The sequence below is a fragment of the Euleptes europaea genome, chromosome 3 (assembly GCF_029931775.1).
Source record: "Euleptes europaea isolate rEulEur1 chromosome 3, rEulEur1.hap1, whole genome shotgun sequence".
In the NCBI taxonomy this organism is placed as follows: Eukaryota; Metazoa; Chordata; class Lepidosauria; order Squamata; family Sphaerodactylidae; genus Euleptes; species Euleptes europaea.
The window spans coordinates 108,096,889-108,120,177 of record NC_079314.1 but is presented as its reverse complement, the minus strand read 5'-3'; the positions used below and the strand labels follow the sequence as shown (position 1 = coordinate 108,120,177).

The window sequence follows — 23,289 nt, the reverse complement described above, 5'->3', positions numbered from 1 at the left end:
GCATAGCATTTTTAGGATTCGTAACAGAAAAGTGTGGATCAAGAGAGCCTCGAACCCCAGGTAAAACTCCCATGCATAAAATACCTCTGTCACATTTCTTTAAGCATTAGTGGTGCTGGTAGGATGACAAAGGAGCCAGGTGCGCGGGTGGTGGTGGTGGTTTGCAGGAACACGAGTGATATTCAACTCCTTTCTCCAGACTCTACTCCATCCAACAAATGGGAGATCACCCTAGGGCCCTCTGTGACATTGCAGCAGCCTCCTGAGCCATCTCCCATTCATTGTTCATTATTCATTTTCATTTAATATATCCCATGTTTAACCTGCCTATGTAAGTTGAAATCTTATCCACTATGATGCCACTCAAGTTATAGGGTTGGACTGCTTTTTGTTTGCAGAGATTTACAGCCCATTCCTGAAAAATGGTCCCAAAGCCCTTAGAAGGCCGACTACGGCCTCCGCTGGCACAGGCGCTCACACCACCGGCGCCCGGAAGGTGCACGCCGGCGTGAGTGACCCCAGCATCAGCGTGCAGGGCTGGGCGCCGCTCACCGACCGCCGCTTCCTCCCGCCAGCCTCCGGCCGCCGGCACAGGCTGCGATAGCGAGCCAGGACGTGTTCCAGCACCCCGGGAGGCGTTCCCGGGGTGTGACGGCGCCGGCCACTGGATGGGTCCGACGTTAGTCGGCCTCCCGAGCACTTTCAGCTCGGGAACGCCCCTTTTTATTTTTGTAAAGATACACCAGCTTTTACCCTATGAGGGTTGCACGGGTTTTTGGCGCCGGGCTGAGGTTTCGGCACTGCCACTAATTTGCCTCCTAAGCCCCGGCGCAGGCATCCCTTTTAGGAATGCACTGCTAGGCTCCTAAATCCTGAGTGCCTCTGAACATGCACAGAGTTTCTTGCCTGTTTTGAAGCTAACCAGGTGTGGATTCTGGTGTCCTTCATTTCCCCTTCAGGTGGCAGCGGATCTACAGGTGGTGCCTGAGGGATGACTCAATTTGAGTTTGAAAATTCCAGCAGATCCATGCTTGTCATTGGTGAATTTGCAGTCATAGCTCAGTCTATGCAGCAAGACATCAGAGGGAGGAGGGAAGATTTCTTTAATCTCAGAATTGAAAGGGACTCCCAGGGTCATCTAGTCCAACCCCATGTCAACACTAGAACTACGACTATAATATCCCTGACAAGTAGGTATCCAATCCATACAGGCTGAGTATCCCTTATCTGGACAGTGATATCCAGACTGACCAGAAAACCAGACTTTTTGAGCCGGCATGCAGATGTTACTCACAGGCCCGCAGCAGCACACCAGCTTACTTTCTGATCATTCAATTTACACAAAATTATTAAAAATATTGTTTAAAATTACATTCAGGCTATGTGTATAAAGTATATATAAAACATATATAAAGCATAAATGAATTTCATGTTTAGACTTGGGTCCCATCCCCAAGATAACTCATCATGTATATACAAAATCCACTTGCAAACAATTGTTAAGGTGCAGTGAAAGTGGATTGAAAGTGCATTATTTGGGCTGTGTGAAAGTGCCCATCGCCTCCTTTGCTATAGTTTATTAATTTATATCCTCACATGTATATTCCATCCTCATTCCCAGCAAGTTTATGACCATTAGTCTGAGTCCTGCCATCCAGCACGACTGAAACAATATCTGCCTCATCCTTCACATGGCATCCCTGTAGGTCAATCAATCTTTATTTTACGGTCATTTGACCAAAAATAGAACACATCTATTAAATTTGTAATAAAACAATATCAGTCAATCGAAAAGTCCACAAAATAAAATATATCAATAAAATCCCATATCTAAAAAGGTAAGCAAGCTAGCTTCTAAAACGTTTATCTATCAAATTGTACCTATTTGTACATTACATCCTTTCGGGCCTTATATATAGCAGCACAAAATTTGGCCACACATCTCAAAGTTTGTGTGTTACTATCTTCCAGTAGTCGTTGGAAACAGATTTTATCAGGTAGCCCTGTATTATTTCTTAGAGTTTCTTGAATAGTCTTAGATCTTAACTCATGATGGAGAAGGCAGTATAAAAAAAACGTGTTCACGGGTCTCGAAACCCTTTAGGTATTGGAAGGTGGCAATTCTATCACCTTCCAAGTATCTCCTCTCCAACAGAGATTCCCAGCTACTTTAGCCTCTCCTCAAAGGACACGGTCTCCAATCCCATCACCAGCTTTATTGCCCTACCCTGGACTTCTTCCAGTCTATTGGCATCCTTCCTAAACTGAACACAATATAAAGTGTATATAAAACATATATAGTAGGGATGTATGAATTGTGTGTGTGTAAAGTGCCTTCAAGTCGCAGCCGACTTATGGCAACCCCTTTTGGGGTTTTCATGGCAAGAGACTAACAGAGGTGGTTTGCCAGTGCCTTCCTCTGCACAGAAACCCTGGTATTCGTTGGTGGTCTCCCACCCAAATACTAACCAGGGCTGACCCCGCTTAGCTTCTGAAATCTGACAAGATCAGGCTAGCCTGGGCCATCCAGGTCAAGGCGTATGAATTGCACAGTCAAGAACTGACTGCACAGTCATCCCTCCTATTTTCTGTGACAAATTTCTCATTTCCGTTTGTTTCTTTTAAGGACATTTTTACTGCCATTTTTACAGTACACACCATTTATATTCAGCCAACCCAAGAACAGGCATCAATTTTAACACCGTTGTTTCTGTTGAATTTCGCTGATATGGTTGGGAAGAAGGAAGGCGGCTGTTTTGTTTGAGAGTGTGGAGGAACCACAAAAAGAAACCTGACCATCTGAATCAAACCAGAGTTGTCACAAAATTTGGTAACACCCCCGCATGCATTTGTAGTGTAATCGCCTCCACGTGTCGTCTTAGAGCTAAGGCTGAGCTATGACAACAGATTCATGCATGCCAGCTGGAAGAATGGATCAACTGGGATTTTGTTCCTTTCTGGTTTTGTATTGTTTAATTTTGGCCACTCTCCAAGAGGATGAAACTTGGCTGGACCCATAACATTCTGTCTGTGTGGCAGTCTTACTGTGGTCCGTATTTGTGGAATGCTGCTAAAATGTCGGTTTCAAGATGTTGGTTTTTCATAGAATCATAGAGTTGGAAGGGACCACCAGGGTCATCCAGTCCAACCCCCTGCACAATGCAGGAAATTCACAACTACCTCCCCCACACACTCCCAGTGACCCCCACTACATGCCCCCACACACACCCAGTGACCCCTACTCCATGCCCAGAAGATGGCCAAGATGCCCTCCCTCTCAGGATCTGCCTAAGGTCATAGAATCAGCATTGCTGACAGATGGCCATCTAGCCATCTCTAAGGGGCGGAAAACTAGGTCATCTCTAAGGGGCAGAAAACTCATGCATAACCCCAATGAAAAACCAAGTCAGACTGGCAGAGAAAGTAAGTGCCCATGCCTAAAAGACCAAAGTCACACTTCACTCCTCCAAGAGAAGATTGTAAGCATGCATGCACAAGGAGACTGTACCCTTTGTGGGTCCCCACTGGAGGACATCCCATGGCCCCAGTAGAGGATATCAGCATCCAAACAATCAGAATTGCCCCAAATCCCTCTAGTTACTAGTCACTAAGGTTTTAAGAAGCAGCTGAGACAACAAAGCCAGCTCTGTTTATAGAAGTGCCTCTTTGCTTACAGAAATGGAGATTCCTTGAGGAACATTTTGATTTGGCACGTCATTGCATCCTCGGCCGTTCACACCTATGTTTGCAAACAGAACCATCTGCAGGAGGATTCAGGACACCACAACATTTACACCACGCTTCACCTTAAAAGCCCACATGCCAAACCCAGCCCCCGGCTGCGTGCACGAAACCTGTGCTGCTTTCTCCGAGGTTTCCAAGATAAAACCGAGAGCAGCGGCTCAGCCAGAGTGTTTACGCTTACAGCTTGACGGAACAGAAAACAGGATCTATCGTGAAAACAGATGTCAGACAAGATCAGCCAAGCCCAATGAGCATTTACCTAGGACGGGGCTGGCCCTAATACCCCAAGTGGCAGACGAAGGCAGCTCTTTTCCATATTTTCATGGATTTAAATTTTCCTGTTGAAATCTCCACATTTCTCCACATTTGACCTGAATTTTTCCCCTACTGGAAAGGCATGCAAGTTATGCATCAATCAACATTCTCCACAGTTTGCCCATTTCCTGGACATAAAGCAGGGCTCACATGGAGTATGTGCAGAAAACTCCCACCCCCCAGTCCAAGTACTGTTTTTTAAGGCACTAGGGATCTTGCGCAGACCCTGAGGCAGTCTACAAGGGCCAAGCTTAGGGAAACTCCCCAACCCCCGACTGAACATAAGAACATAAGAAGAGCCACAATGGATCAGACCACAGGCCCATCTAGTCCAGCAATGTGTTCACAGGGAGCCAGCGTGGTGCAGTGGTTTAAGAGCGGTGGTTTGGAGCAGTGGACTCTGATCTGGAGAACTGGGTTTGATTCCCAACTCCTCCACATGAGTAGTAGCTAATCTACTACTCTCCGCTCCTACACATGAAGCCAGCTGGGTGATCTTGGGCTAGTCACAGCTCTCTCAGCCCCACCTACCTCTCAGGGTGTCTGTTGTGGGGAGGGGAAGAGAAGGTGATTGTAAGCCGGTTTGCTTCTCCCTTAAGTGGTAGAGAAAGTCAGCATATAAAAACCAACTCTTCTTCTTCCTCCTCCTCCTCCTCCTCCCTCTAGGAAGCTCATGAACAGGAAGACTGCATCAGTATAATCCTGCCTGTGATCCGCAGCAACAGGTTTAAAGAGACATACCACTTTTGGTACTGGAGGTACAACTGATTACAACTGATCTCCAGCCGATAGGGATCAGTTCGCCTGGAGAAAATGGCCACTTTGGCAATTGGACACTATGGCATTGAAGTCCCTCCCCTACCCAAACCTCACCCTCATCAGGCTCCGCCCAAAAACCTCCCACCGGTGGCGAAGAGGGACACAATATACTTATATGTGCATTTTGTGCAGGTATTGGCAACGTTTGAAGGATTTTGTACAATTTAAAAATGTCTGCAACAGTCTAAATACTGTATTTCATTTTAAAAAATCAGTTTCAAGGCATTTTATGTGCCCTGACAGTCCAAAACAAGGGAACTTAGATGAGCTTTTTATCAGAAAAAAGATACAGCACACCAAATATGCATCTCATCAACTGAATCTGAGCTATTTGAAGAATTTAAAAGGGAACATCAGAACTATGAGAAAATTCAGCATCATTGGGAAGCGCGGGGAGGCCAAATCGTCGCAAAAAGACACAAAAACACCACACATCGTCACCATCTCCCTGGTCTCTTGGAGTTTTTAGCCTAAAGGGAAACCGCTTTAATAAGTAGCTTTTAAGTGAGTGTAAATATTTTCTTAAATAGTTGTACTACTTACACTCTCTTAAGGGTCTCTTTACATCACTGTTGTAAATCAGTGGATGAGAATTAAACTCATAAACAACCAGGTCCTTTAATGAAAATGCCTTTTCGGCTATAACAGCAGCATTGGGAGTCTTCAGCTGTAGCATGGAAAATAAATCTTTTAGCTGCTCAGTTCTGTGGTTTGCGTATGCCCCGAGGGGGCTCTCGACAGACATTTCATTCCGAGCTGCTCTCTTGTTTAGATCTCCCTCCGAATTGATAAAACAGTACAGAATTAGTCTCGGGGCTTTTCACGGCTTCTTTACGGTCAATGATGTTTTTCGGTCTTTATCACTGGTCCTTATCATCTTAATAACACTGCAAGGCTCATGACCATTCTTGCTCCCATTTTATAGATGGGAGAAGCCACGGCTCGGTCATAGGACACTTGCTTTGCACTCCAAAGGTCCCAGGTTCAATCCTTGGCACCTCCAGTAAAAAGGGTCGCATTAGATGAAGCAAGAATATCTCGACTTGAAACCATGGAGAGCTGCTTCCAGTTAAAATAGACAATATAGACCTTGATTAGGGTTGCCAACTGAGGGTTGGGAAATACCTGGAGATTTTGGGGGTGGAGCCTAGGGAAGGTGGGGTTTGGGGAGCTGCAGGACCTCAGCAGGATATAATGGCATGGAATCCACCCTCCATAGCAGCCATTTTCTCCAGGGGAACTGATCTTGTTTGTCTGGAGATCAACTGGGATAGCAGGAGATCTCCAGGTGCCACCTGGAGGTTGGCAACCCTAACCTTATAGCCTGAGATGTATACTCCAAGGCTCCTTGCCGAAAATCGGAGGCAGGTATGTTAGTCTAAAAGACCAACGTGGCTGCCTACAATGCTCATTTCTATTTCTGAGGATCAGTGACAGCACAATTATCACAATTCACCCCTTCGACAAAATGGTGGCCAGAGCGACAGAATTTATAATTTTGAGACATTCCCTTATATTTAATAGGGAACCAGTAGCTTGAGAGTTTCCCTGACAAATGACTTCAGCCAGATGCTAAAACAAGGCTAACACTATGGTACAAGATGTTTTAGTTGTTCATAGAATCAAAGAGTTGGAAGGGACCACCAGGGCCATGTAATCCAACCCCCTGTACAATGCAGGAAATTCACAACTACCTCCCCCACAAACCCCCAGTGACCCCTACTCCATGCCCAGAAGATGGCCAAGATGCCCTTCCTCTCATCACCTGCTTAAGGTCATAGAATCAGCATTGCTGACAGATGGCCATCTAGCCTCTGCTTAAAACCCTCCTGGGAAGGAGCGCTTACCACCTCCCAAGGAAGCCTGTTCCACTGAGGAACCGCTCTAACTGTTAGAAAATTATTCTTAATGTCTACACGGAAACTCTTTTGATTTAATTTCAAGCCATTGGTTCTGGTCCGACATTCTGGGGCAACAGAAAACAATTCGGCACCCTCCTCTATATGACAGCCTTTCAAGTACTTGAAGATGGTTATCATATCTCCTCTCAATCTTCTCCTCTGCAGGCTAAACATACCCAGCTCCTTCAGCCTTTCCTCATAGGACTTTCTGTTGAAGTTGTTCTAAGCCATTCTTTGGCCTGGTAGTCTTATTGGTGGAAATAACCGAAATATTCCAGAGATAACTATCAAGGATGCGTTAAACTCAGCTCAGGAATGATACTGAGATTGTGAGCTGAGAAAGCCGGAGGAAAATCATGAGCCTGGAGATCAAGCTCCATTCTGACAGTTCTAAGCAACCAGTACCAAATCAAAGATGACAACGTGTATTTACAATTGCAGCCATCTTGGATATTAGTCACACACGTGCTGAAGAATTTTAAATGTCAGTAATCATGGCCCCAATTTCTGCTGCATTAACATAATCTAAGCCAGACACGAACAGTACAGAATTTCTGAAAATCCCTAGCGTGTATTAAAATGTGGAAATTCTGTGGTTTTTATACTAGTGCTTAATTAGTTGCAATACCACAACTAATCAATCTTCAATCAGCTGACGGCTAGAACATATACATTTCCCCAAATATGCTGTTTCAGGCCTAAACCTTCACGCTTGGCTTCTTCATGAATGTATTCATGGAAGGCTGAGCAAAGTCCGTCACTCTGGAGTCGAGGAAATGGTTCGCATTTCTAAGCCTCTGACCTAGAATGTTATTTAACAGATGGGAAACTGAGGCCTGAGCAGGGCTGCATTAGACCACTAGAATCATTTGGTGGTGGTAGGGGTTCTCCCTCCTCTTAACGATCCTTGATAATCCCATGCCAACCCACAGGGTAGCAGAAAGGTGCTATCCCCAGGTAAGGGAAGGGGTGTTGCATACTTGTGGGATTTGTAGGGTTGCTAGCCTCCAGGCGGTGGCTGGAGATCTCCCACTATTACAACTGGCCTCCAGGCCACTTTGGAAAGTTGACTCTATGGCATTATACCCCATTGAAGTCCCTCCCCTCCCGAAACCCTGCCCTCCTCGGGCTCTACCCCCAAAATGTCCAGGTAATTCTGAACCCAAAGCTGGCAACCCTAGGGATTTTCCAGAGTGCAGGGGGAAAATTAGCCTGAACATTTTTAAAAAGAGGAGAACCCTAAAATCCTCATCATTCTCTAGAAGCCATGGGAAATGTTGAGGACAGTTGAACATCATTTTAAAAGGAGGGATGAAAAAGATGGGTAAGGAACAAATTCTCAGATTAAACCAGTTGTGGTATGTGTGTGCGTAGGGGTGAGATTACGTTAAATTACCCTCTATCCTAATTCTTATCCCCCTTCCTAATCCAAGATATTATGTTTAGGATCTCTGCTCCCTCTGAAGCAAAAAAAAAACAAGAATTCTACTGAGGCAGCATTAAATAGGACTACAAGAAAAAACATTTCCTCTGATCCCAGTTAGGTATACCCGCTCCCCAGGACTCTGTTATGAAGGGTGGAGAGCAGGCCAGGAGGACTGCATGGCTTGATGAATACATTCTCTGGACCCAAATCTCCTACTGCTTCCAAAGTCTCCCATACAGCATTGGGAGGGAGAAACAAACATACCCCTTCTTCCCTGTAAAAAGCAAGTGGAAGGACAGGTGAATGAACAGGTTCCAGCTTGTAGTAAGAAGAAGAAGAAGAAGAAGAAGAAGAAGAAGAAGAAGAAGACAAAGAAGTAGATGAAAATGAAGAAGAGTTGGTTTTTATATGCCAATTTTCTCTACTACTTAAGGAAGAATCAAACTGGTTTACATTGTGTCTCTATGGAGGCCTAGGGCGAACTTTCCCACCGTTTAAAGCCCAGCTTCTCCATTGAGATACATTGTAAAGATCACACTAAAGATTCTGAACACAGCCACTTTGCCAATGCTTTTCAATGGAGGAGGATGGGAGTGACCACTTCCAGACCCCATAACTCCGAACCCCCTGACCCAAACCTTACCAAACATTGGGGTTCTTGCAAGGAGAGTCCCTTCTAGCTACCCTGAAAATTTGGGACCTCTACCTGCAAAAACGCCCCCCAGGAGCCGCAGAAAGCCACGGAAAGCCCCCATAGGGTTTAAATGGCCGGATTTTTCAGGAAACCTGAATTTAAAGCCGAATTCCTACCTTTACCGGTATAGGAAATTTGGCATTCGGGTTTTCCCAGGGGGGGAAATGGCCAATAAACCCAAACCCGAATTTTACCCAAAAAAAATTTCAACAGCCCTAACAGGTGCTGCTAAAGCAGTGTTTTAAAATATCTGCACAGTCATAAAACCTCCAATGGCCACCCGGACTTTGCGGACTTGGTAAACCCGAACCCCACCACCACCAAACCCAAATTTGCATTTATTCGGTATTTTTTCGGTTTGGTTTTTACCGAATCAACAGCCCTAGCACCTGTCACCACAGCACAAGGATTTTCACTGTGTGACTGAAGGTAAACCATGGCAGCCGTTTTGTGGCTGTCTCCAACTCCTGCAGCAGGCATTTTGTGGCAGCCATTTTGTGGCTGTGACCACCATGGTGTGTTAGAATTCTAAAATGCTGTGAAGATCCATCTCAGTGGTTCCCAAAGTGGGCAGTACCACCCCCTGCAGGGTGGTGGTATTACCTAGGGGGGCACTAAGAGGCAAGAGGGCAGCAGGGAGGCACTAGAGGTGGGTCCCTTCAACTGTGTTGTTCACTAATTTACAATAGGTCAAGCTATGGCACCATGCTGGCAAATTTGGTGGAAACTATCCAAAATTTTTTCCAGATGTTGAAAAGCTGTTACCACTGGATCAAGTTCATCCATTTTGTTGAATAAATTTCAACTAAAAAGTTTTAATTTGATTTTGAATAGATGTGAAATTTAATTGTTACTGTTTTGATTTTTTTTGTTATTATCCTCTTTAGTGAGTCATGCAAACCCCTATTTTGAATAATGTTTTTTATAGGATAGGGTAAGGGGCACTGGGGTTGAGTTTGTGGAACCAAGGAGGCGATGGCCCGAAACGTTTGGGAGTCACCGATCTATCTGATCATCTGCCATCCCATCTGAACCGTGACCCTGGGCAAGCCACTCCTTCTCAACCTAACCTAAGGCACAGGGTTCTGCTGGCACACTGTAGAAAATATCCCTTGAGAGACAGAGGCCGTTTATGCTTGGTAATTAGCAGCGCATTCCAGGGTGAAGTGCCCTGAATACTTTTTTGATTTCTTCATGCTGAACCGTCATTCCAGAAGTCACTGCAAAGCCGGCGCATACCTGCTTCGCATTTCTTAAGAGCCCCTTTAACATGACCTTACGTATTTGCTCCACCCCGCATCAAAGCATTCACTGAAGGAAGCATGCAGAATCCCAGCCTTGGCTTAGCTATGCAAATGACTATTGCTAATGGCTATGCAAACGAAGGAACGAAGGAGCAGGCGAGTGGAGGGTGGAATTAGTTTGATTTTCTCCTCTTGCATCGGGCTCATGAATAGTAATTTTAAAGGTTGGATTTAAAAAACCAGCATTGAGCGAGGAGCAGAATCGACCCTGCATTAATGACCAGAAGTAGTGGTTGAAATGGGGATCCTCTGGCTCATACACTCCTTCCCCCACCTCCACTCACATGCAGAAAAACCAAAAGGGGTCACTCCATCCAAGCCCCGCATCGAATGTCTAACTGGAATCGTCCTTTTGAGAGATGATATCATACCATAGTTTGTGGCTCAGCAAAGCTGGTCTTATGTACCGAGCTGCATTCAATAGCAGGAGAAGGTATGTACAAACATGACCTTATTCGTCTCTTTTGATTTTTGTTTATTGTCTTGGCAAACCTTTCTGCGTTCCAGCCTTTCCCGTTACCAGTGTTCTGGAATCATTTGCTTCTTTAATGCCAGTTTAAACGCAATTGATGCATAAATAATGCTGGAAAATCTACACACTGGAGGGAAAACCTGATACCAGGAAGCAGAATGTGTCATAAAAATAAGAACATGGGCCTGCTGTGCACGAGGAAGAAGTTAGTGCTGCAGGACTCCAAGGCCATTTGCCTTGGGAAAATATCACGGGAGGAAGGCTGAGCCGCCTCCTCCCCCATTTACAGACCCGAACTGAATCAGGCCCTGGTGAGCTTGGGAACTTCGGCTCCCCATTCCACAGACCCGAACTGAATCAGGCCCTGGTGAGCTTGGGAACTTCGGCTCCCCATTCCACAGACCCGAACTGAATCAGGCCCTGGTGAGCTTGGGAACTTCGGCTCCCCATTCCACAGACCCGAACTGAATCAGGCCCTGGTGAGCTTGGGAACTTCGGCTCCCCATTCCACAGACCTGAACTGAATCAGGCCCTGGTGAGCTTGGGAACTTCGGCTCCCCATTCCACAGACCCGAACGGAATCAGGCCCTGGTAAGCTTGGGAACTTCAGCTTCCCAACATCACATCTGGATGTGCAAAAGTCAGAGTCAAGTCAGGTGAACTCCGACCTGACTCACGCCAGACATAGCATCTAGTTTGGGCGTCAGACACTAGAGGTATAGAAATCCAGTGAAACCTTTGTTATCTGTTCACATGGGGGGGGAGAGAATTATCAAGAGCTCCTGGCCTGTATGTCAGCTCAGAGGAAAGTGACTGAGATGCATTAATAGTCCACCAGGCACCCCTGGGATTACAGACTTTGCTGGGAGCCAGATCGGGGTAGATTAGGCCCCAAGGCCTTCAACTGAATATCCCCGGTGTAAATATTATAGAGTCAGATTTTGCTTTCCTTTCCACTGATGTCATACGAAAGCAAACGAGCAGAAATTCATTCCTTTGGACTTAGCCTGAAAGGCTGTACTGAAATTAGAAATTCTATCCACTAATAATAAGTGCTGGTATTTACTGTTCCGTAATATACTGTTAGGACACATTAAAAACGTTCTCAACCAGCTTCAGCTCAAACACCCTGTAATTTCATCTTAGGCTCTCAAGCACAATTGCTCCTACATGACAGTAATTAGACATTTTAAACATGGCTATTACCAGCTTCTTTCATTCCCTTCTAATAAAGGCGTATAAACACCCCAACAGGGTTCATAACTGTCTTCTCCTTCAGTTCAGTAATTCCCTCCCCCACCTCCCCAAGACACAATGGATGGCAGAAAAGCCTAGTTGTCATGCCAGTGTTGAGTTCATTATAGGTCACGACATATACAGTGAGGGAAAAAAGTATTTGATCCCCTGCTGAATTTGCCCGTTTGCCCTCTGACAAAGAAATGACCAGTCCATAATTTTAATGGTAGGGTTATTGTAGCTATGAGAGACAGAATAACAACAGGAAAAACCCCAGAAACCCAGAAGACAAAAGTCAGAGATTGATGTGCATTATAATGAGTGAAATAAGTATTTGATTTCCTATCAACCAGCCAGATTAGGGTTAGGGTTAGGGTTAGGTTTCTGCTGTCGACAGAAGCAATCAATCCATCAGATTCCAAACTAGCCACCATGACCAAGACCAAAGAGCTGTCCAAGGATGTCAGGGACAAGATTGTAGACCTGCACAAGGCTGGACTGGGCTACAAGACTATTGCCAAGCAGCTTGGTGAGCTACAATAAACCTACCATTAAAATTATGGACTGGTCATTTCTTCATCAGAGGACAAACAGGCAAATTCAGCAGGGGATCAAATACTTTTTTTCCCTCACTGTATTGCCGATTATGGATTTTGTCAACATCTGGGCAGCAAGGTCTGTTCAACTGCAGCTCTTCTCCATATATTTAACCCAGAGGAAGTCTCAAAGACAATCCTAATTTAAAAAAACAAAATCAAACCGCAGACAGGATTTCCAAATAAAATTACTCACCTCTCTGCTTCCAGGCGCATCTCCTCTCGTTTCTGCCTCCTGAGCTCTCTGCGACGTTCAAAGTCGTCCATGGCTCGTGTTCAAGCGCTGATAAAACCTCCCAAACAGGCAGAACTTTAAACGGAGGGGGAAAAGGAAAGAAAGAAACCATTTAGAACAAAACAGGCAGGTTAAAGGATGCCTTTAATTAACTGGGCCAAAATTAACGTTTCCTTTTGACTTGGATATTCAGCTCCAGGTTCTAATCTCCTTCACATTCATTCACCCCAATCACAATATGCTTGACTCCCCAAAGTTGCTGAAATAAAGAAGTTCCATTAAATGCCTAGTGTAGTAAATACAGCCCATTTTGGAATGCAGCTCAATAGGCAAAAAATGACACATCTTATTGTACCATATGATGTTTGTTAGCCACATAGTTGAGGTTTTTGAAAAAACTATTATTGAATTTCCACTAACATTGCATTCCTATTAGCAAAACAGTGTGTGCATAGTCATTCATCACACTTTGGCTCTAAGGAATATGAACAAGACATATTTGTTAACGTTAATTTGGTTACAAGAACTGGGATACAAATTCACAGAACAGGCCTTTTTTTTGCATGCGCAGCAAAAAAAAACAATCAGCAGGATTTGCATTTTCTTGTTTTAATATAACTTTCTCCAGGCAAAATGCTTTCGGGACTGGAAAGATATTTTACCTCGCTAATAACACAGATAAAAAGAGGCATTTTGGAAAGAATAAAGGTGGAGTGGAGGTAAGAGAGAGGAAAGAAAGGGGGGGAATAACTGGGGAGTTTTAAAACATCATTGAGCAAAAGGGGATTCTGTTTTCAATCCGGTTCCACAAAGCCAAGCCAAAGGGGTATTGGGGGGGTGGGGGAGGTTGGTAGCTTCATATCCGCAATTTAATCCGTTACCTACCTTCGTCCCGATGATTCACTCCATAAAATATTTGCTCCCCTTTTTATAGTCCCTTCATATGCAAACCTCTTTCCGCCTTGGGTTTATATATCCCATCGAGACAAATATAGGAGAATGCTCCTGCAGGCCCCCAAACTAAAAAAATGACTACCAGAAAAGGGAAAGCTGTTCTCTTTTTGTCCCGGGCTTTGTTTACAGAGCTGTCAGTGGTTAGTTAAACTCTGCCTGGAATCTGGCATTTAAGGCCCACTCCAAGATTGCTTCCTGTGCAGAGCTGGAGGCCCTCAACTTCCTCTGGAATTCTAGCCTAGACGCTGCACTCAGGGTGCTTTTATTTCTCCCTCCCTCCTCCTTCAAAAATTTCCAACTCCGCAGTCCAAGTGCAGGCGTTTCGCAGCAAGGGAAAAGGCACCGTGTTCCGAACCGGCGTCTCTTTGCCCAATTTTAAAGAGACCAAAGCAAACTTGGACCCGGGACTTGGTTCGAGTTGTCCAGGTTTTTTTTTTCCCCCATAGCGATGTTTAATAGGGTTTTGCTCGCACATTTATGGCTCGGTGGGATGAAGAGGGAGGCAGAACACCTCCCTTGGTGTTCCTTAATATTTGTGCACAGCCAAGGAGCGGCTGACTCTAGAGCAGAAAAGGGAAGGGGGGGAGGAACAATTGTGTCCGATCCATCCCCCCAAGCTTTTCTTATTGCGGAGGAGTTAACAGTCCAGCAGGTAGGCTGGGAAAGACCCTCATAAGAACATAAGAAGAGCCCTGCTGGATCGGACCAGTGGTCCATCTAGTCCAGCATCTTGCCCTACAGTTGCCAACCAATTCCTCTGGAGGTCCAACAACGGGGCATAGAGGCCAAGGCCTTTCCCTGATGTTGCCTCCAAGGACTGGGATTCAGAGGTTGACTGCCTCTGAACATGGAGGTTCCCTTTAGTCACCATGGCTAGTAGCCAATGATAGACCTATCCTCCGTGAATCCTCTGCAGAGATCCTGGAGAGCTTCTGCCAGTCAGAGTAGATGACGTTGAGCTGATGACCTAGACTCAGTGCGAGGCAGCTTCGGATATATGGAAGAGCCGAGACGCCAGGAGTTCCTATGCTCCTTTCCACAGAGCACTCACACAAACAGTTATGGGTAAGCCCTGTGAAAAGCATTATCTGAACTAGCTAGGGTTGCCAGGTCCCTGCTCGGTACGAAGCTTGAGGAGGGCAGGGTTTGGGGAGGGGAAGGACTTCAATGCCATAGAGTCCAATTGCCAAAGCGGCCATTTTCTCCAGGTGAACTGAGCTATATCAGCTGGAGATCAGTTGTAACAGCAGGAGATCTCCAGGTTGGCAACCCTATCTATGGCATTGAAGTCCCTCCCCTCCGCAAACCCCACCCTCCTCAGGCTCTGCCCCAAAAACCTCCCACCAGTGGCAAAGAGGGACCTGGCAACCCTAACTGGCTCTCAGTTGCACGTTTGGGTTCCCCTTCCCAATCAGTTTCCCCCCGCTAAGCATGGCCTTCAGAAAAGCTCTTGCTCCCAGCTTGCCTCTGTCAACCTCTCTGCAATCTTTCCCATGAACTTCAACTAGGAGAAGTTTAAGGAATTGCTTTGTCACAACGGCAAAGGCCCAAGGACTGATCCTCAGAACAAGAAATTGAAAAATCATATTATCCAAAATAGGGATGCCAATCTCCAGGTGCGGCCTGAAGATTTCCGAGAAGTATAACTGACCTCCAGGGATAATATAGTTGTTATTTGATAGTTAATATAGAGCCACTATACAATGCACAAACACTGTCCATAGACTACAATCTACTAAACTCTAATAAGAACACTAATTAGCCAACATAGACAAGAACACAGTGCAAGCAAATTACAAATATACACCAAATACAAACCAGTATACTGAATATAAAACTACAATGTGTCACTACCACAGTATATAATATACAGAACTACAATGTGTCAACACCACAAAAAGAAGTCCAAACACTGCATGCGGCAAAGTAAGTAGTGTCTATACCACTTAAAGCAGGGATGGGGAACCTCAGGCCCGGGGGCCATATGCGGCCACCGAGGACATTTTTTGTGGCCCTCGGGAGCTCCGGGGTCCCACCGTGGAGGCACAGCACAGGGTGGCCCCCTGAGGGTATTCCTGGGGCCAAGGCTTGCAGGGGCTCTGTGGCACCCTTTGGACCTCCTCTCGCTGACTGACGGCTGCTGGTCGGCGAGAGGAGGGGGAGGGACGCTTCCCCCAAGGCTGCCCCCTATAGCTGCAGCATGCAGGAACACCGGGGCACGCTGTAAGCCCCTCTTGCTGCCTGTCGGCTGTTGAGCAGCGAGAGGGAGGGGGGAAAGAGGCCCGCGGCTCCTGGCGGCAGAGCATGCGCGCAGGAGCTGATCGGGCTTTGGGGGGCCTTTTGTTGACTCTGGGGGTGGGAAGGTATGGATCCTGGGGGCAGGTCGCGTGGGGCCGGGGTGTGTGTGTGTGAGGGGGGAAGGCTTTTCTCTCTCCCTCTTTGTCTGTCTCCCTCCGTCCATTTCTTTCTCCCCCTCTTTCCATTTCTTTCTCCCTCTATCCCTTTTCCTCTTTCTCTGTTTTCCTTCCTTCCTCCCTTGCTGATCGACTGCGGGCTGCGCCTCCCTGGCACCTCGTTTGCTTGGGCCCACCACTGGCTGCCCTCCCACCTGGGGGGGGAGCGGGGGCGCCCTCCAGGCCTTCCCTGCGTAGCCTCCCCTGGAGTTGCCAACCTCCAGGTGGTGGCCGGAGACCTGGCAACCCTAGCCTCTCCCCCCCACCGGGAGATCTATACCTGGTATGGCCCCCGAATGATGTTATAAATGTGCAAATGGCCCTTGGCTGGAAAAAGGTTCCCCACCCCTGACTTAAAGAGTCCAGAAGAAGAACGCAGCAAGGTAAAAGGAATCCAGCAAGCCCATCGAGGGTACGGAACCCAGCAAGAGCAAGATGCATCAAGGTAAGCAGAATCCAGCAGAACCCATCAAGGGTAGGAACCCAGCAAGAGCAAGAACATGGATTCTGGATATATCCACGTTTCGTATAGCCTTCTTTAGCTTGCAATTTGTATTGTCAGTTGTTTGCACCCAATCTTGCACGAAAACATTCAAAGCTGTAACTTCTGAAGCCAGCACGCTTCTCGAAATGACGAATAACTCATGCCTGAAATAGACCACTGCGGGTTCAAGAGACACTCAGGTGTAGTTATACCAGGCTGAAGATGCAGGAGCAGGGCCCATTCGTTAGAGTACAGTGAATAATTGTTTATTTTGTGCCAATAATGTTATTAACCTTCTTTATATAATAGTTTTGTATCCTAGACTTTTCCCCAGGAAACCATGTGGGGAACATAGCTCTCTCTCTCTGTTTTATCCTCATAACAATCCTTTGAGATCTGGTAGCCTAAGAGAGCGTGGCTGTTCCAAGGTGCCCCCCCCCCCGTGAGTTGGCAGAGTGGGGATTTTTATTAGCTTTCTTCAAATTTGAACACTGTACAGTAATGTTATTGTCCCTGATGCTGATGTAAAACTGAAAGAGGGACGATTGCCTTCAAAGCGGAAGGAAAACTCTAAACAATGCCCATCTTTTAATCAACAATTTTCCCCTTCCCATGCTATTAATATATCGCAACATTGTCATGTGGGTGGCAAGAATACACAAATGGCATATCCAGTGTTGACTGTCCAGACTCCCATCTTGATCTTCCTTGATTATACATGAAAGCACAAATTGCCATTTGGGATGGAACTTTTCAGAGCAGTTCATCCGGCTTCTGTGGCATTCATAGAACACACAACACAGTAATTAAGTATGTTGCTGGATTAAAGCTCTAACATTAGGTTTGGGGCAGCGGAGTTGGATTGATGCACATGCTAAATAATCTACAGAGCCAGGGTTCCCATTGTGGTGCCCATGGGTGCCATGTCGCCCACTGACACCTTTCCTGGCACTAGGGTTGCCAGGTACTAGCTGGAGATCTCCTGCTATTACAACTGATCTCCAGCTGATAAGAGATCAGTTCCCCTGGAGAAAATGGTCATGTTGGCAATTGGACTCTGTCACTCAAAAAAAAAACTTCCCACCAGTGGCAAAGAGGGACCTGGCAACCCTAGCCATGAAGTTCACCCTCCAAAGCAGCCATTTCCTCCAGGGGAACAGTCATTTAGAGATCAGCTGCAATTGTGGCAGATGTCCAGGATTGCAGTACAAGTTGCTGCAGATACATCCTAAGGTTGCTTAGCTACATGGTCAGGTCCAACCGTTGGAAACATGAAATTGGGGTAAGACTGATTCTTTGCTAGCCTTATACATACGCCTCTTCTAGATAGTGGAGTGGTTCGTTCCAAACACTACCCTTTGTGAATATAGAATGCTTAGCTTCAATTGCGTGTACATTATGGCATCCACTGGACCACAAGCAAGCAACCCCTGGGAAGAAAGAAGAGCTTTCCAATTTCTCTCCGTCTCTCGGCTTTTGAAAAGTGGAACAAACGAGAAGCAATCCTTACTCGAACACAAGTTGTTTAAACTGGCACCCTCCGTCTACAACTATGTCAAGCATTCTCCTGCAATATCTAGAAGAATTAGAGATTCTTAGTCGGTCATAAAGGAAAACAAATCTGTTTCATATAAAAATCTGTTCAGAAACGTTTGGGAATGAAAGAGATATTGGCTGCAGTTTTGACTTGTTTTATGCAGGCGCGAGTCTTACAAGAGCTGAGAGCTGTTGGCCTTTCTTATGTTCTTATAAGAGGTTGCCTCCAGAGAGATTCTCACCCATTGCTTCTTGGATCACATTGCTCTCTCTTAGAACATAAGAAAGGCCATGCTGGATCAGACCAAGGCCCATCAAGTCCAGCAGTCTGTTCACACAGTGGCCAACCAGGTGCCTCTAGGAAGCCACTAACAAGACGACTGCAGTAGCGTTATCCTGCCTGTGTTCCACAGCACCTAAGATAATAGGCATGCTCCTCTGATCCTGGAGAGAATAGGTATGCATCATGACTAGTATCCATTTTTACTAGTAACCATTAATAGCCCTCTCCTTCATGAACATTAGGAGCCCCGTGGCGCAGAGTGTTAAGCTGCAGTACTGCAGTCAAAAGCTCTGCTCACGACCTGAATTCAATCCCAACGGAAGTTGGTTTCAGGTAGCAGGTTCAAGGTTGACTCAGCCTTCCATCCTTCCGAGGTCGGTGAAATGAGGACCCAGCTTGCTGGGAGTAAAGGGAAGATGACTGGGGAAGGCACTGGCAAACCACCCCGCAAACAAAGTCTGCCTTGGAAACGTCGGGATGTGACGTCACCCCATGGGTCAGGAATGACCCGGTGCTTGCCCAGGGGACCTTTACCTTACCTTTTCATGAACATGCCCACTCCCCTCTTAGAGCCTTCCAAGTTGGCAGCCATCACCACATCCTGGGGCAGGGAGTTCCACAATTTAACCATGCGTTGTGTGAAGAAATGCTTCCTTTTACCTGTTTTGAATTTCTCACCCTCCAGCTTCAGCAGATGACCCCGCACTCTATTATTATGAGAGAAGGAGAAAAGCTTCTCCCTGCCCACTCTCTCCATACCAGGCATAATTTTATAGACCTCCACTGTGTCTCCCCTCAACCCCCTTCTCCCCAGTTTGCTGAAGAGTTTGATTCTGCCCCACAGAGGGAGCTGAGAAAGGATATTGGGGCTGCAGGCGTGACACTGGCAACTGCATTAGTACACGTGGTGCCTGTGGTTGCCATGCAACAGTACACGTCTACACGATAAGGTCTTTAAACTGCAACCTGCCAGCCCTGTTCTGTGTGTGTTTGTGTGTAAAGTGCCATCAAGTCACAGCTGACTTATGGCAACCCCTTTTGGGGTTTTCAAGGCAAGAGACTAACAGAGGTGGTTTGCCAATGCCTTCCTCTGCACAGCAACCCTGGTATTCCTTGGTGGTCTCCCATCCAAATACTAAGTAGGCTGAGCCTGCTTAGCTTCCAAGATCTGATGAGATTGGGCTACGTATATACCATGCTGTCTTCTCTCCCAGCCCTATTCTAGCTTGAGATTACGCTTAATAATATGCAGCAGCTGAAAAACTGGCTGTTACAGCTAACCATGAAGTGCCTGCAGGAAGAGAGTGGCTGAGGCTGCTGAAATACCCCTTTGTGAACAACTATTAAAGGTCCAAGAGTCCTGTGCTTCTTTGAATCTGGTGGTCCTAGATAAGATCTACTGTCGTTTATGCATGGGAGTATTACTTAAGGTTCGTTGCTCGCTGGACCCACACTTTCCTGTTGGGAATCTATGCCCCAGAAGTCTCCAAGCTCAAATCAAGTCCCCACCCCTTTAAATGCTGCTTTGAAATTGGCTGTGAGGGAAACCAAGCTTGTGTGTCCCGCGCTTTGCCTTATGCATGGGGATTTCACCAGGCTCAGGGAAGATGGAAGAATCGGGTTAACAGAGGAGTGAGCAGACCCGGACATTGCGAGGGCTGGGCGCGAGGTCCTCTCTAATGGACGGAAAACTCATGCGTAACTCCAAGGAACAACTGATTCAGACAGGGGAGGAACATGAGTGAAAGGACCCCATGCATAAACAACATACAATTCCCCAGCTCACAGGTAGCACTTCTCATTCAAGCAGATAATCCCTTTGTGCTGTGGTGGTTAGAGCACACTCCCTTGTGCCAGTTGGGTTCTTCAGCCTCCACCTTAAAGCACTCTCTCTTAGAACTGTCCATGCAGCCACAGCCAGATCATGTGGTGGGCCCAGTCTAAGGTTGCCAACCTCCAGGTGGTTATACAAATGAAACAGCCCTTATGGCCAAACAGCAAACCTATCAAATAGTGTTCTATTCCTACTAATATACAACTGTCACATATATGCCGCAAGTTACAAATTTCAATTTCAATACCTTTATTGGCATACCATCAAGCAGTCGATCAAATAAAACGAACCCTCTAAACATCATTTAACCTCTGCCTCTTAACAATTTCATCAAAAAATTTAGCCACAGATTCAATAGTCTCAGAATCTCAGGAGGATAACAACAATTTGATCTTACTATCATCAGCTTGATCTACATGATTTGAGAGAAAGGGATCTAAAAGGACTGCACAAATTTCACAATAAAATGGGCAATGCTGCAGGTTACAAGGTTCCACATAAACACACAAAATATGCTATCCACAATATATGTCTCTCAAAAGTCCATTCACTGATATCAAACCCAACGTGATTCACAATTGTCCAGTCCACCGCAAGAAAAGGATGCCCGCATTCCCTTTTTTCTTGAAGTCTCCCTTCATCAGTCGCAGTTGGAAGAATTGGACCCACTCTTGGAAAAGCTGGACTCGAACAAGAAGCTAATCAGTTCCTTATTCAACAAAGTGCATATTGCAATCTTTAACGTGTGATTGGAGATGCTCACTAGCTGTCTTTCCAAACTTTATACCTATAGTGTAGGCAGAGCCTTTGTGCCCTAAACACCACCAGCTATCTCATAAGCAAAGTTTTTGCACCGCTGAAGCTTCTTGAGTGTTTTTTTCCTATTAATAATGTTATTGAATGTTGAGATATACAAAATAAATATGAAAAGAAAAACTACCTGTGGGCCTGTAGGAAGAGCAAAAGCTCTTCTCCATGCGTAGTATTTGTTGGGCAAAAGAACGCCTGCTCAATGAAATCACCAGCAGAGTTACACCCTTCTAAGTCCACTGAAATCAATGGTCTTAGAAGGGTGTAACTCTGTTTAAGGCTGTACTGGTGGTTTCCTCCATGTTCCTTCCATGTAACCACATCTGCAGTCCATCCATCCTCTAATCTTGGCAATGTTTCCAGGTTCACTGCAGACACTGAACTTCTGCAGCATCTTTTCTTTTAAGGATGCGTTTCAAGCTGCTTGCTTCTTCCCAAACGGAACAGATTCCAGGCCAAACAAACACATTAGGTCATGTGAACATGCAGTTTTTGTTTTAATTCAGTCCATTCCTTTCATTCATCTGACCGTGTGCCTTGAAAGACTTTCAAGGCCGTGGTCATCACTGGGAAAACTATAAATACTTAAGACCCTTCGGTTCCAAGGAGCTCAACATGGGGCTGCCTTTGAAGGCCGTTGGGAAACTCTGGCCGGTTCAAAAACGCAGCCCCTTCGCTAGAGAGAATAAAGTGGATCACGCAAAGCCACACCTGTCTTGAAAACCCGGCAATGACTCCTGATTCATTTCTGGTAACAGTTCAAAGTGAATGTTGTTAATCTGTAAAGTCATAAATGGCCTAGGTCCAGAATATGCCACGGGTGGGGTTGCCAGGTCCCTCTTTGCCACCGATGGGAGATTTTTGGGGCGGAGCCTGAGGAGGGTGGGGTTTGGGGAGGGGAGGAACTTCAGTGCCATAGAGTTCAATTGCCAAAGCGGCCATTTTTCTCCAGGTGATCTGATCTCTATCGGCTGGAGATCAGTTGAATTAGCAGGAGATCTCCTGCTACTACCTGGCAGTTGGCGACCCTAGCCACAGGGGAACTACTCCCATTAAAGCGAATGTCATCTAAAGCTACTGAGAATAAGGCATTTTCTATAGCAGTGCTCAGACTTTGGCCCACTTTCCCTAGGTATGTTTTCCCACCACTGCTATATTTTTAAGGTTGCCAACCTCCAGGTCCTATCTGGAAATCTCCCATTATTACAACTCTGTCTCCAGCCGATAGAGATCAGTTCCCCTAGAGAAAATGGCCGCTCCGTTTAATTAATATTACCAATCACTCATAATATAAAATTTATTAATACGGTCACTAACCAGCAAAAACAAACAAGCAAACAACAAAATTACCAGTCACTTTTGCCCAATGACTGGCTAAATTGGTGACCAACTTTGAAGCTGTTGTGATGAATTTAGGCTAGGGTTGCCAACCTCCAGGGACTAGCTGATCTCCCACTATTACAACTGATCTCCAGCCGATAGCGATCAGTACCCCTGGAGAAAATGGACGCTTTGGCAATTGGATTCTATGGCAATGAAGTCCCTCCCCTCCCCAAACCCTGCCCTCCTCAGGCTCCACCCCAAAAACCTCCCACTGGTGGCAAAGAGGGTCCTGGCAACCCTACTTTAGGCAAGCCCCATCCCTTGCCTGAGCATTGCATCAGGGGGCTGCCTATGAGGAGAGGCTGAGGCAGTTGGGAATGTTTAATCTGGAGAAGAGGAGGTTGAGGAGGGGACATGATTGCTCTCTTTAAGTATTTGAAGGGCTGTCACTTAGAGGAAGGCAGGGAGCTGTTCCTGTTGGCAGCAGAGGATAGGACCTGCAATAATGGGTTGAAATTATGGGCAGAGAGGTACTGGCTGGATATTAGGGAAACATTTTTACAGTAAGAGCTGTTCAACAGTGGAATCAGCTGCCTGGGGAGGTGGTGAGCTCCCCCTCGCAGTCTTTAAGCAGCAGCTGGACAACCACTTGTCAGGGATGCTTTAGGCTGACCCTGCATTGAGCAGGGGTTTGGACTAAATGGCCTGTTTGGCCCCTTCCAACACTATGATTCTACGTGGGTGGAGCTTATTGTAATCTCCGCCCCCTATCCCCAAGGAATAGCACTACACCACTAGTAGTAAACTGCCCCCCTCCACGTTATACTGCATAATGCTTTTGCTATCCTGTTCAATGCTCCTCTCCCACTG

At 46.1% G+C, this 23,289-nt stretch overlaps 1 protein-coding gene across 6 annotated transcripts in view; it reads right to left on the bottom strand.

The window, feature by feature from the left end:
- Positions 1-13,957, bottom strand: part of CALD1 (caldesmon 1) — a 107,332-nt gene extending 93,375 nt beyond the window's left edge. For 3 of the 6 annotated variants that reach the window (XM_056847398.1, XM_056847399.1, XM_056847401.1), the window contains exons 1-2: positions 13,628-13,955; positions 12,704-12,817 (exon numbers count right to left, since the gene is read on the bottom strand). In XM_056847398.1, the coding sequence (XP_056703376.1) occupies positions 12,704-12,774 (71 nt within the window). In that variant the 5' untranslated portion in view covers positions 12,775-12,817; positions 13,628-13,955. Of the gene's footprint in view, positions 1-12,703; positions 12,818-13,627 lie in introns of all 6 variants that reach the window. The other 3 variants (XM_056847400.1, XM_056847402.1, XM_056847403.1) reach the window with 3 other exon arrangements.
- Positions 13,958-23,289: the final 9,332 nt, after the last annotated feature.